The sequence below is a fragment of the Gallus gallus genome, chromosome 7 (assembly GCF_016699485.2).
Source record: "Gallus gallus isolate bGalGal1 chromosome 7, bGalGal1.mat.broiler.GRCg7b, whole genome shotgun sequence".
Classification (NCBI taxonomy): domain Eukaryota; kingdom Metazoa; phylum Chordata; class Aves; order Galliformes; family Phasianidae; genus Gallus; species Gallus gallus.
Window position 1 is genome coordinate 30,322,531 of NC_052538.1, and position 13,933 is coordinate 30,336,463.

At 36.7% G+C, this 13,933-nt stretch overlaps 1 protein-coding gene across 1 annotated transcript in view; it reads right to left on the reverse strand.

Moving 5' to 3' along the window:
- DARS (aspartyl-tRNA synthetase) overlaps positions 1–13,933 on the reverse strand; it is a 36,056-nt gene that overhangs the window by 20,091 nt on the left and 2,032 nt on the right. Inside the window, exons 3-4 of the mRNA NM_001006528.3 lie at positions 9,709–9,801; positions 5,313–5,415 (exon numbers count right to left, since the gene is read on the reverse strand). Of these exons, the coding sequence (NP_001006528.2) occupies positions 5,313–5,415; positions 9,709–9,801 (196 nt within the window). The remainder of the gene's footprint in view (positions 1–5,312; positions 5,416–9,708; positions 9,802–13,933) is intronic.

Here is a 13,933-nt window from a genome sequence, read left to right on the forward strand (position 1 = left end):
TACTTTCAGGCGATAGAACTTGTCAACTGCTGTAAAAGGTTTACAGACCACAGTGCTCTATATACTTAACCATGAGCTCACGTCATAATGTATAGAACTTCTGAGTAGTATGTTTTTTAAAAGAGCTGCACTTGCTCAAACCAGTATAACGAACAAAACAAAGGCTGACAGTAGGCTTTAAATCAGAACTCATTTAGTAAGGGATGAGACTCCGTTCACCTCATTAAAGAAGAGACAAGAAATTCAAGAAAGACATGGAGAAATGATGGTCGAGTGCACTCTCTCACAAATGATTGTTTAAAACTGCTTAAAAAGATTAAGGCACAGAACACATGATGTTAAAACAGTATTAAGTCTAACTACAATTTCCCTCTGCTTTTCAAATAAATCAATGTTTAAAACAATGCTTTCCCCTCAAACAGTTCTCCTCTACTTCCCTCACCTCTTTTTTCACCAAGAGCAGCATACTGGTTGAAATTTGAAGTTCTGAATCTGCTGAATAAAGCTGTCATGCTAGTAATTGCAAATAAAAGTGCTGTAAACATACTGTAGCAAGTTCTACACATTGCAAAAAATAAAATAACAGCTAAATGTAAATGTGCTGTATGACTCAGACCACTGATCCCATGGCTGGGAGCCTGCGTTAGTGAAGTCACTACAGATCTATAATCAGAGTACACACAGAATTCACGATATGCAAAATTGTATCAGATCAAAAATACAGGAAGAAACTCCTACATCCCTGTAACTGCAAACACTGCTTTGCAAACTTGACTAGAACTTAAAAACTTTGCAACTGTGATTAAACATGCCTTTTCCCACCCCCAGCAACTGAAACAGTGTATTTCTTAATCTAGAACACCCTTCAAAAGTTGTAACATCACTTAGTTTTTTTGGTTTTTTTTAATATAATTTCATATATTTTAGCTCAGTTCCTACCTATACAGATACCTTTATCCAAATTTGCATATAACTGCTTGGGCACACATAACACTGCCAAGTTTTCTTCTGTCTATGAATATCTTTGTGTTTACAAACACTCCTAATCTACTCAAAACTTTTACCTGACCCACAGAAAACAGCTTTTCCTCATTTGGACTGCACATCTAATCAAGCTCACTTGCATCACTCCTATGCAAATAAAAGCTCGTGTTTTGAATTTCGTTTGAACTGAGCTCAGCAAGACCTAATGTTGGAAGAGTCTGAAATCCCTAATCATCATTCATCAAATGAACAATGTAAGCTGAAAACACTGCTTTGATCCCAACAGGTAATTCTAGGAACGTTACTTAAATGGTAATTTCAGCTCAAATTAGAACAAGAAAGAGGATGCTTTAATTAAATAGTGGTAACTACAGCATAATGTTCAAAGCGTTCCCAACAGTAGCAGCACAATTTTTTAAAGTAATACTCCATGGTAACAAAGAAAAAAAGCAAAAACCAAAAAGTGACAAACAGCAGAAAAACATGCCAAAGTGACCGTCACTTCCACCTCCAATTAATATTACAAAAGACTTGAAAGTAAATTGGAATGCATGAAGATGACAGATTGTATCTTTATATTGTTTGATCCTTAAAGGGGTTATTTTAGACATAACGTCCAAAGCTAAACACTTCTCCTGCATAAGAAAATGTTCCTTTATATAATAATGTTCATTTACAAAAGAAAAAAAAAATCAAGACTATAAACACGAGAACATTCACTAGAGATGTTACATCATTCACATCTAAGCACGTCTATTAGCCAAGACTCTCAACCACAGGGTTGCATCACTGTGGTTTGTATGACAACACCTTCCTGCTGCAAGCTGAACCCCTTGTGGGCCTCTCTAAGTAAATCACAATATTTGCTCAATCAAAAGTCTGAAGAATTGGAAGAAGCTTCATTATTTATTTCCTTTAGGTAGAAAATGTTTTAATTTGTGAAAGCATCTTCAGATATTTTCTTTCTTGCTTTTTTCTCCGAGACTGTTTGATGTATGCAGACCGCATAAATCACACTATTAATATTAAAAGTATAAATAATTGTGATAAAATAATAACCAATAGTAGTTTATGTGAATGCAAGAGAAAAAAATGGATGCAATATAAATGTTTTTACTTCAAAAAAAAAGAAAGAGTTCACCTTGGAAATAGTTGAAATTACACACAGGTACTGTCAGGCTGGGATTTACATTACTGATTCATCTTGAACAGAACAGACAGGTTTCTTTAGCCACACAGGAAGGCAGATTTACCTGACCACAAATTATCTCAGCATGCTACTTCATCATCAGTCTTCTCTGATTTGACGTGTATTCAGACACAAAGACAACAAAGAGGACAAAATACTCCAGGAATAATCTTATCACTGGCATATATTATATTAATGGCATTTTATTCCTTTTTCAGAACCTAACAACAGTAGGATAGAGAACTGCATGAACTCGTATTAAGTTGGTGATCTATCACGATCCCAAACTGCTAATTTCTCACATCTCTGAATACTAATCTTGAACATATAGGAAATCTCAACTAATGTTCAGCTAGAAACTCTTCATTGCCAAACTCAAGGAAATCTCTTTAAAACAGTGGTAAACCAGTGTGAAGCATCTTTCACAAAAAGAATTCACATTCTTAGGATAATGGAGATAAATCAGTATATGAATATTACAGTTGAGTATGCAATGTTGTTGCTAGACCACAGAAGGTTGTGAAAGCTCCGCTTCCAGGTGCCAGTATCTAAAAGAGGAACTGGTTTATTATTTATGAAAATTTGTACAAGCGATGCTCATCGTTTAATCAGCTTTTACACTACCTTAATATTTCCTTAAAAGTCACAATGCAGAAGTTCACAAGCTGTATTAAAGAAAGTTCCATAACCACTACCCAAATATAAGAAAGCACCACATGAAACAAAGTTGATCTTATGCCAGTGAAAAGGTTTAGTTCCCATAACTGAATGAAACGTAAGGTATTAAAGTTGAATATTTTCTTTGATAGATGTTTATTTGCTCATGTAACACGTAGGAAACAAGAGGAGATGAAGAAACTGAGAAAGGCAGAGAAACAATGCAGTTATTTTTAGACACTGAAGATCAGCTTCATCTGCTAATAATAACGGCATCTTTCCACAGCACGTGAAAACGAGCAGGAAGGCAACTAAAGACACGGCACATACTGTCATTGTGCTTCAGGTGGCACTGACGTGGTAACCACAAGTGCACTTGGAAGTCAGGGAAGAGCGGCCTCTGAAGTACAAGATGCAGCTGCAATGATGGTATCAGACAGAACCGAGAAAAAGATAAAACACTGGAAAAAGTGAGAGCGCAGAAGGATATTACTAAAGTAGGTTTGTTGGTGGAAAGGAATGAGTGCGCTAATAGTGTTAACAAAAAAAGTAACTGTCAAAACAAAACCCAGGAAGGCTTTGCAGAAAGCACAGAAAGTTTAAAGCACATTATTGTCAACAGCTAAGCATTTCAGAAGCACAAACAGTGAGGAAAACATGCATGCTATAAATGAGACAGTCCACAATATCAGGATTTGAACATCAAATTCTATCACAAAAGGGAACAGAATGACAAGTCCAAACACTGTACAAACATGAATCTGGCTCGTCACTGGAAGTTTGGCATGTCACGTCAAGAAAAGTGGGGAGATGACAGAGAATTGGAAAGAAATTAAGGGTAAGGTTCCATGTGATGTAACAGCTCACAGCAGCCAAAAAGTATGTTATTAGCTTTGCCCTCTAGCCTTTGCAGATATCACCTGTTGCTAGCTGTGGACCTCCATGGTGTAGTTTAAATCACTTAAACTGCCAGAAAAAATAATCTAGTAAGAAGAAAAAAAAAAAGAGAGAAGTAAAAAGAAAACAAACAAAAAGGTCACAGAAGGCTTACAAATGGAAGAATCAGTTCAAAGAAGAAAAGAGTAAGGACTGACTTTCCCTCTTGCAAGCTACTATGACAGATCTCTGCTGATCATGAAACAAATGTAAGAAATTCAACAAAGAAAGATGAAGAAAACCGAAAACCAGATGCTTGAGAAAACTGGAGAACAGGAGAGTAAGCATCACAACTGTGAGAGTTGTTTCACTGTCCTGTAGAGCAGTTTGTTGAGAGAGCACATGCAGGCTGACAGTAGGTTACCTACAGGGAGAGGAAGTGAGGAGTGGAGAAACTAAGCACTCAATTCTTTTCAAAGGCTCTAAGTGCTGGAGAGAGCAAACTATTCTACAAAGAAATAGAACACTTCATTTTGGCTCATAAACACCTGTAAACAGCATGCTTTGCATTTACATAGCCAACACTAAGAACCACCAAATAATGAACACTGTTGGTTCTGTTCTCCTGTTGCCTATAACCGTATCAGCAGAAGCATTATCCTAACCTCCTTAACTTGGCTTCTGGAAGTCTGCACTATAATGAATCCCTCCCTGACATATTGAAGGTTGAAGGCTGTAGCCCTTCTGCAGCTAATTAGCAAAGGCTCCCTTCCCAGGCATGCGAGCAGTGCCAAGGACTACACAGAAGCAACTCAAGTGCCACATGTTAAACATACTATTGCACTGAATTGATCCACGTTTCTATTTGTGAACAAGTAGTTTTACACGACTATAAAATTCTATTATAAAACCACCCTCATCATGCAAACATACTTAGTACCAGACAACCTGAAAGCACAATCTTGAGGTAAGAAGCAGTGGCAGGTAATTTTTTTTTTATCTTTAAGAATACAACAAACCAATTAACTCAATTTAAATTGTTGCAAATACCTTTTTTTTTTAATTGGTAATTCTAAGCATTATAAATATTTTTAGAAGTATCTTAACCCCTACCAACTTTCTAGTGCCAAAAGAAGGCATGTAAACAAGATTGATTCAGTGCACAGAAACAACTCATTTCTTACTCAGCCACTTGTAATATGGAACTTCCTTGCATCTGTACTAGCTACAGAACATATTACTATCCTGTCAGTCTTGTAGAATAAAAACCCTAAACATGTGCAGACACACACAAACATCGCACAAAATGAAGTATCCTACCAAGCTCAGCTTGCCAGACTTTTTGTTAGCTAACTTGAAAGTAAATGTAGGTTGTCTATGGCGAGAGAATGCTGCTTCAGCAGTTCAGAATGAATTTCAAGCCTGTTCTCTATTTTATCTTTTGTCAGTGTAATGTATTCAATGCAATAGTGAACTGACAATTTAAATAACTACATTTTAAAACAAACGAAGCATTGATGTTAATGTGTGAAAATGGTCCCAACCCTTGGGAGTCCTGGTTCCCACCATTGTTTACTCTGACAACAGGATATAATTGCTTACTTACTTGGCAGCAAACTTTACCATCTGCTTGCTTGCATGCTGTCCCACAGCCACAAGAGCCTGGATATTAAACTGCTGCTGACGCAGGACTAAGAAACACTGCTTCCCTGAATACAAAAGAAAACAACACAGGTGTATTAAGGACAAGCTACTCGAGGTCTTTGTAAATGTAATTCTGCAATTAAACTGAGTTTTTAATGAGTTTCTCTCTCTCCTCCCACCCACTCTAGCTATATCTCCATTCAGCTCTGCATGTACACACACACCAAGCCTTGAGATAAATACAACTAAGTCTGGTGTACATCTAGAAACCCATGAACAAGCATTTTCAAAAAATGAGAAGTCTTCCAAGATAAGTAATACCCAGACAGAAATTAGAATTTGTAACTTTTAAAATATCTCTTGCTCTTCAACGGTTGGAAGAAAATCATACTTCGACTTGTTGCATTGCTCACAACCATGAGCAATGTTTTCAAATACAATTCAAATCACAATTGTTTTCAAATAAGTTTTCTCTCCTCTTCTTAAATGTACTTCGGCACTTCTAAAATTAAAACTGTACAGTTCATTTGACAAAGCTGCTGAGAGAAGTAGGCTTGATTTTGCACCACAGGGACTATACCAACAATGGTCGTTCTATAATACTCTGCACATTCAGAATGAAGGGGAACAAAAGGAGTATTGACTGTGATAAATGACAAGAATCTCAAAGACCCAAGCAAAAATTTCTGTAAGAGCAATTTATTCATGAACAGCTTAGGGAAAAGGAAGTTAATGGAAATTAATAGTGATTTACAGAGAATATAATGCACTTTGTTGACTTTTAAAATTGGCATTTCCAAGTCAACAAAGCTCCTTCTAATCTGTTTAAGTGACAGTTACAATCATTCCCTATTTCTGTTCACATCACTAATACACATTCATTGCTTAACTTACATTTAAGGAAACATGGTAATTTTAAACGCTTCTTCCTCAGAGAGAATATGAAGAAATACTGTCATGTCAGCATGTGACGAAACGCATCAATACCATTTCAATTCAAAGTTCTTATTCATAAAGTTATAACACTTCCATTAAAATGGTGAAAGTAGGAAGAAGCCAGCAGCTGTTATTTCCTTGAAGATTACTATTTTTCTCTTCTTTCAACACAGAACTTAACCAAACATGACAGAAATTCCACAATGCAATATTAGGCATTCAAACAAAAATACACAGCTGAAGACTACTGTAATGTCATGCAATTAATAAACGTTTATGGAGAAGTTAGTAAAATAAATGAAGGAACTTGCTATCATACAAATCAGAAGCAAGTCTGGCTGTTGTATTTAACCCCAAACACTAGAAATCCCATCAGTGTTTCCATCACAGAGGACTCGTGAGTAATGGTAGTCATCTCTATGAGAAAAGAGGATGTTTTGTAGAATCATTTCTAATCACAAAGAAGTGATCAAACAAACCTCACTGATAGAAATAATTATAATATCACAGTTGTGAAAATTGTGGGAGGGAACAGAACTTCTCTCAGAAGAGCCTATTACGTGCAAGATAAGGCATCAAAAAGATGAGCCATAACCAAATCTAGTCCATGATTACATCCTTTCTTCCCCGCCTCTTGATCTGGAAAAGCATCAGAGTGAGGAAAAGAAAAATAAGATTTGGGGATCCCTGTGTGTTTCAAAATCTTGATGTGGCATTCCAGTGAAAAACATTAAGACCAACTATCCATCTAATTGCTCATATTTAACAACAGTAATCTATTCAAGGCTTCTATAAAATAAGTCAATGCAGTCTTCTACACGAGACAGTCTAAAAAGATGAAAAGTTTCCAAAGAAAAAAATAGTTAAGAACTTTTAGTCACAGAACAAATAAGAGAATACATCACACAGAATCCCATCAAGTATTCACAGAAAACCAAACAGGAATAGATTTCCCTTCTTGGAAGTACCAAACGACACGAGACCTTGAGAGAAAAGGATGCAGGAAGGAATTTGCATAAGCTGCAAAAAAAATATATGTATTTATCATACAAAAGGAACCCGTTGCTACTTACAGACATCTGCCAGCAAAGAAAAAAAAAAATGCAGTCCTTTTGCGCTTTGTGGCAGTCTTCTTTTCAACATACTGTTTTATAAAAGCTTTGCATCCATAAAACAAAACCACGTTCTGGTCTATAACATATCACAGAAGTCCTGGCTGCCTGGCAGAATGCAGACTGACTTCCCAACTGCTATTCAATGATAAACGTGATCAGTAGCTTAGGCTGGCTTTAAAATAAGGCCAGAAATAACATTTCAACTACCATAAAAAAACAGGGCCTCAGGCACTTTATTTTTTGTACAACTCACAGAAATTTCCAACACCCCATTCTTTACACATCCTTCAGTTAATGTCCATTGGGCCTCATGAGTGGTTTGCTATATGAGACAGCTGGCTTCTACAGTTGTTCACGTTCTTTTTTTTTTGTTGTATACTGGTTACAACCAGACAGGGTTAAATAAAGGATACGTTGGTTATTTAGAAGTCAAAATCAATCTTCTAAGAAAAAATAAAGCTATTTTTGTGCTAGATTTTCCTGTTTCCTGCAAGATTTTCCTTTCCATAGCAGTAGGAATAGTGCCACACAGCGTGTGGGAAAGGCTAACATTACATCTTATGCTTAAACATTTGCTTTTGTCCTAAGATTCTTCCCCCCAAACCAAAGTAAACAAGAATACAGTATTCCCTAACAGCATTCCCTGGATGTCAGAATTGCTCTGTCCTGTCAGTCCAAGAAGGAAGAACAAGAACAGTCAATAAATTGAGGACATTTGGTACTCAGAATCAATTCATTTGCTTTTATTCTTCAGGTTGTTTAGAAGTTCTGAAAACAGGCATGATCGTTTCATCAAAAACCATAGTCTATCCTGAGGTCAAGGGTGAAGGGAGAAAAGCAACAGCTTCTCTAAAAGCTGAATGTTGCCATGCTGCATGTTACTCCAACTAAAGTAAATGCACACAACATGTAAGTTATCTCATATAAAACAGAGAGAGTAATGAATAACCACTGAGCCTTCCATTTTGTTTTAGTAGCCTACATCAAGACATCTGTCTCTAATACACTAAATTCTGTCAGTAGTCTGAACTTTTCATCCTATAGCAAATGAAAAAGCCATGAGAATGCTCAGAGTTATGTAGCAGTAGTAACGTTTAAATTAGTTTTTGTCTCCTGTCTGAATAATTCCAAGCTGTGGAATACAAGCAATGACTGAGGCTTCCACAGCTTTTGGGTTTGTACAGTTTCTGTACACAGCAACAAATTACTTCCATGTAATACCTCAGTGCAGAACTACTGAGGCAATCACATAGGTCTCTCTAAATTTAAAGATAATACAAATTAAAACATCTACTTATACATAGCTCCTTATTTTATTTAACAGCAGGACACACAGTAATTTAGGTGAATTTATTTATCTATATATGTAATTAAAAAGAAAATAAAGTCTTAAAAGGATAAATGAATCTGGTATCTGTGTCTCTAATTTGCATTATTTCCAGTTCTAAGACTACCGTTACGTTTCATCTGTGAAGACAATTTTCTTATGCTCTCTTCTTTCAACTCTTGGGAAGACAGAGTATTTATATCCCCCTACTGAGCTGCCAAACGTAACTGAAGCCAGCACAACAGTTGTCAGTGCCTAGTATCAACTGAAAAGGCCAAAGCCTGTTTAAGTTTGCATATGGCAAACTGATCTCCAGAGAGAACTTCTGAATCCATGAAGAAACATGGCTGTCAGACAGCCAAACATGACAGCTCGTGCTATTTAGAACCTACAAGAGGATGCTCCCTTTCTCTTACTTCAGAAAGATCATGTTTCTTCATCAGAAGTCAAATAATGGCAACAAAGTGAAAATTCTGAAATTTTAATGTGGATTAGAAAATGTATAGCAAAACATTTGTACACATCAGAATAAATATGGCTGTCTGAAAATTGATAACTATAATCTTTTATCCCCACTGAGGCTTAAAATCATTATCTTGCAACTCTAACACCCAAAGCAGAAAAATTATATATATGCATTTTAAGTTAGTATTACTTACAGTTGCCCACATTCTATTTTGTAATGTGATAAAAACCAAAAATCATTTCTGCTACGGAGTGACAGTAATATCCCATTTCCCATTCAGCTGAAAACATTATTTCCTCTTCCCTGTTTAGGAAAAGTGGGTGGACAACAGAAAATAACTGGTTGAAGCAAACACTGAGTAACCATGTGGCAAAGTTTTCTTGTATGCAAGATATAGTTAGCAGATAGTAATTGCTTTGCTTCCTTTCACTGAAATATCATGAAGTTTAATTAGATGTTCAGGTTACTTTAACAAAATGAGAAAATACACATCTGATTCCTGGAAGCCTCTCACCTTTAGCTCTGCTTGTATGAACTCTGCCACGAACCCAAACCACCTCATCAGCCTTCTCCTCTGTCAGGTCTTTTATTCGAACTAAAACACGATCTGCATAACAGAAGAAAAAAAAACATTAAAAAACCATGGGGAGTAAGGAAAATATTTTTCACTTTAAATTCCAGGTTCATCCTCTCCCACTACTAAAATTTATGATTAGTTCACATTATTGTTTTGTGTATCTACAGCGTAATAACAGTTTTTTCTGAAAACACAGATTCCGTCTCCTTTCTCAGTAAGCTGTACTTGATCAAGTAGTTTTAAATTGGTTCACGCTTAGTGCTCAACTTACACAGCAGGTCAAACAGCACTAAAACAAAAGCAAGACTTATTGCCATTCATGGGTGGTAGAACCCAGCATGACTGCACTACTTCTGATAGGGCTTCACTGTGCTGCACCATGTTAGCTGGACTTACAGGTCTGGATTTCTGCTAGCTAAGGGATATCTGCCTTGCTCCACTGTGCAATGTGAAAGTTGGCATCCTGAATGCAGCCAAGTAATGCCTCAGAAAAGACGACTATTCTGTGTATATGTAAGTGGGGTGAAGACCACTGTAAAATTCTAATTTAAAATAAATAAAAAGCCACAAATTAAAGTGCTTTTCAAATGCAAAGAACATTGCATGCATGGGTAGGAAAAACAATTTGGATAATAAAGGAAAATAAAATCACTGTAAAACTTATTTTGTAAATAAAACAGGACTTTACAGATTACACACAACCAGTATGAGCTGACAACATGCTGGCTAGATGCCACTAGTGCTTGAAATGTACGTATTTAATTGGATATTTCCCTATACTTTGGCCAAAAAAAATGTTTGAGACTAAAAAAATATATTTATTGTAGTATCTACAAATCAGGGAATATATTTATAGCGTGTGGTAGAACCTCAACAGTTCTAACTACACTTTTTCATTTACAGCTCACACATAGATTTCGTGGTGTAATAAGCAATGTTTTAACTTTTTCAAGACAAATATATAGCACAAGCAATTTACTATATCTTACACCCCAGTCATCTCCATTGTTGCTAAATAACACTAAATTTACTAAGACACTTCTCCTCTTCTGAACTGAACTTCTCCCAAGTTTGCCTACCCCAGCTTACCACCTGCTGTTCTGAACTCCCTCCTTCTGTCCCTGCATACCAGTCACAGCTTGCCCTGCAATCCTATTATTCTGCACAGGACTAGTACTCCAAACTTTGCAAACATGAAGGGGGGCAGTGGTGTTTAAATGCCTTTTGTTTTTTTAGCTCATGCTGCAGACAATACAGTTTTAGTACTTCCAAGAGTTCAATATGTAGACAGTTGAAATTACCTCAGTCAACTTAAAACTGCATTACTAGAAACTTGAAACATTCTCCAGGCAGAAGCATAAAGACAGAATGAGGTGTTACTCCCTAGTGTTTCAGGAACCATCTGCATTATAAATATTAAAAAATATATATTTTTGGATAAGTACTTGTCCAGGTTTCATCAAGACTAATAAGACAATTTTCATTCAAAAATTTTTGTACTATATAAATTGAAAACAATTTCACCTTTCATAAAGAAGGTAACAAAGCAGTATCCAAAAAGAGACATAACAAAGCGATTTTGTTTTTTTTTTCAGTAACAGGCAAAGCAACTGTTCCATCACCTTACTTCCTTATGGAAAAAAGTTACCCTATCTGTCCCAAATCTCTTCTATCCTCTTATTTCTAAGATGCTGTTAGTTTGTGATAATGTCTATGTCTATGAAGTACAAAATGTACTTCATTTTGTCCTGTCCAGCCAACACACTGTAGCTCCTACCTTCCGTCCATACTCTCACATACCATTAATTGCACAGGGAACTCCCTTCAGTTTCTTTTCATCTTTTCCTTGATACAAATGAAGCTCCCTGTTCTCACCTTCAAGGTTCTCCCATCGTACTCTTCATTATACTGCCTACTTGTTCTTTCACAAATCCAACATATGTTTACATTTTCTGTCTTCTCGCCCCTTCTTTCCACATAAGCATCTACAGATAACTAAATATGGTAAAAATAAAAAATATTTTAGAATTGTGCTCCAGCTGAAATGAAGACACAGGTTCACAGATGGTCAAGATCAAATCAAATATGTCCAGCCTCTATTCAATGTTCATGCCGTATCACCTTCCCTGCCATTTTAAATCATGTTTATCACCTGACTGTTCTTTTCAGAGCTCTAACATTTTCATGGGAAAATAAAAATTCAAAAGCTTCCATGGGTTGTACATATCAAAATCATGTTTACAAATACACATTCTCTGCCTGTCTTACCAGTCTTTTTTCTAAGTTCATCTAAGTTACATCACAGAATTTTGAAAGGTATGATCAGTATTTCTGCAGTCCAGCAGCATCATTACATTATTGGGTAATTTTGAATAAAAGAACTGAAAGAGAAGTTTAATTAAAAACCCTAAAAGTCAACACCAGATTAAGATGAAAGCAGCTTTGAGAGAGGAAAATGAAACCAATGGGGCTGAATGGACAAAAGGGAAAGGCAAATGGAGTTTTACTAGCAATTATAATGTCAAGAAGGCAGGAAGGACTGTAAAAACATGATGTAATGGGAAGTAAGAACACCAGATAGGTGGAGCAGCCAGCATTAGAAGACAGAAGTGGGCCAAGAACAAAGGCACAGATGCGTGTGAGATCAGTAGTGCACGGTGGATCACCTATGCAAAAACTCTGTAAGTGAAAAAAGCTTTCTTTTGCCTGGAGGGAAACAAGAACCCATGAGTACAGTGAAATGACCATAAACTTAGCCCTTAGAAAGTGATCGATGACTATACTCTCCCATGAGTCCCCTGGTGAGAACTCCTCCTCCTGCCTGGAGCTCCTGAATCTTTAAAAGCATCAACTGTGAGGAAGGCACGGGGCTGATCTGTATTACTGGCATTCTGTTTTTTTTTTATCATTACCTTATTTGACATTCAGTGTAACCATCTTCTAAACAAATGGAGTGTAGCTTTTATTTTACGCCCAACAGAAAGCCTAGTCAATCTTGCCCACGCACTGGCTGAGAATTGTTTTATTAAACGAGGACTGAGGGGACAACAAACCTAATTACAGTACTCTGCCCTTTTCATATTATTTCTCATAGCTTTTACCATTTGCCTTCTCAACACGTTTTTTTTTCTGCAGAGCATTTTTGAACATTTCCTTTGACCATGAGACAGTTGACAAGGGAAGACTTCCTCCAAGAAAGGAGAATTTGATTCTTCACCTGAGTTGGCCAGTTTGGGGCTCACACAGAGTTGCTGATACAGGGTGTGAAAGTGGCACCAGGGACAAAGCTCTCAGAAACTCATGTGAGCCAAGTGCCACTGCAGAAGAGCGCAGGGTGAAGAGATCCAACACGACTTCAGCTTCCAGTCAGCAGTGCAGTTGAACTGGTAAGATGCTAACTTTGAGAAGTTACATCTTCCTTGGCATCACACCTTTTGCACTGTGATTGAAGTGCTATCTATGCACACTCAGTGTGGATGGCTGTATTCCTGCTTCTTCCTGCACTCGTTAGACCCCAGCCAACTTCTTTCATTTTGCTAAACTGGCTAAACAACTCTTTATTGGGAACTAAACATGTTGAAATGGAGCACCAGAAGACAACAGCAGCCAGCAATTAAACTGGCTAACACTGTCAGAATTTCAACTTTAGTTACCTCTCTTTGACATCTAATGCATATTTTATTCAATAACAACTCTTAACGCAGTCTCTAATAGTTTTCTTGCTCTGCTACCATATTGCATAATGTTTCTCCTTAGTCATTTTCAACCTACGACCGCTTTTGTGGCTTCTCTTCCCTACATTCAGCATTTCTCTGAGAGGTCAACCAAAACAACCATTCAGAGAAAGAAAGAATTACCTAGTTATAGAAGATGTTTCTTTTTTACACTCCAATATGAAAAAGTTACCAGAAGCCAGTCTGTTACCTTTTCTCATTCCTGTTTCATTCACTGCATAATGTGAAGATTAACGTTTCTTGGGATGTTGACCTGGGACTCTGTTCTCTAGCTGACAATACTTTCTGAATCCCAATTTAGTATCAGTATGAAATGAAGATTCTCTGAATTCACAGTGGTATGAATAACAATGCAGCCCATAAATATTAATATATCTACTCAGAATGAGCTCTTGCAGCAAGCCATAGCAGAACTTATTCTAAGAAAC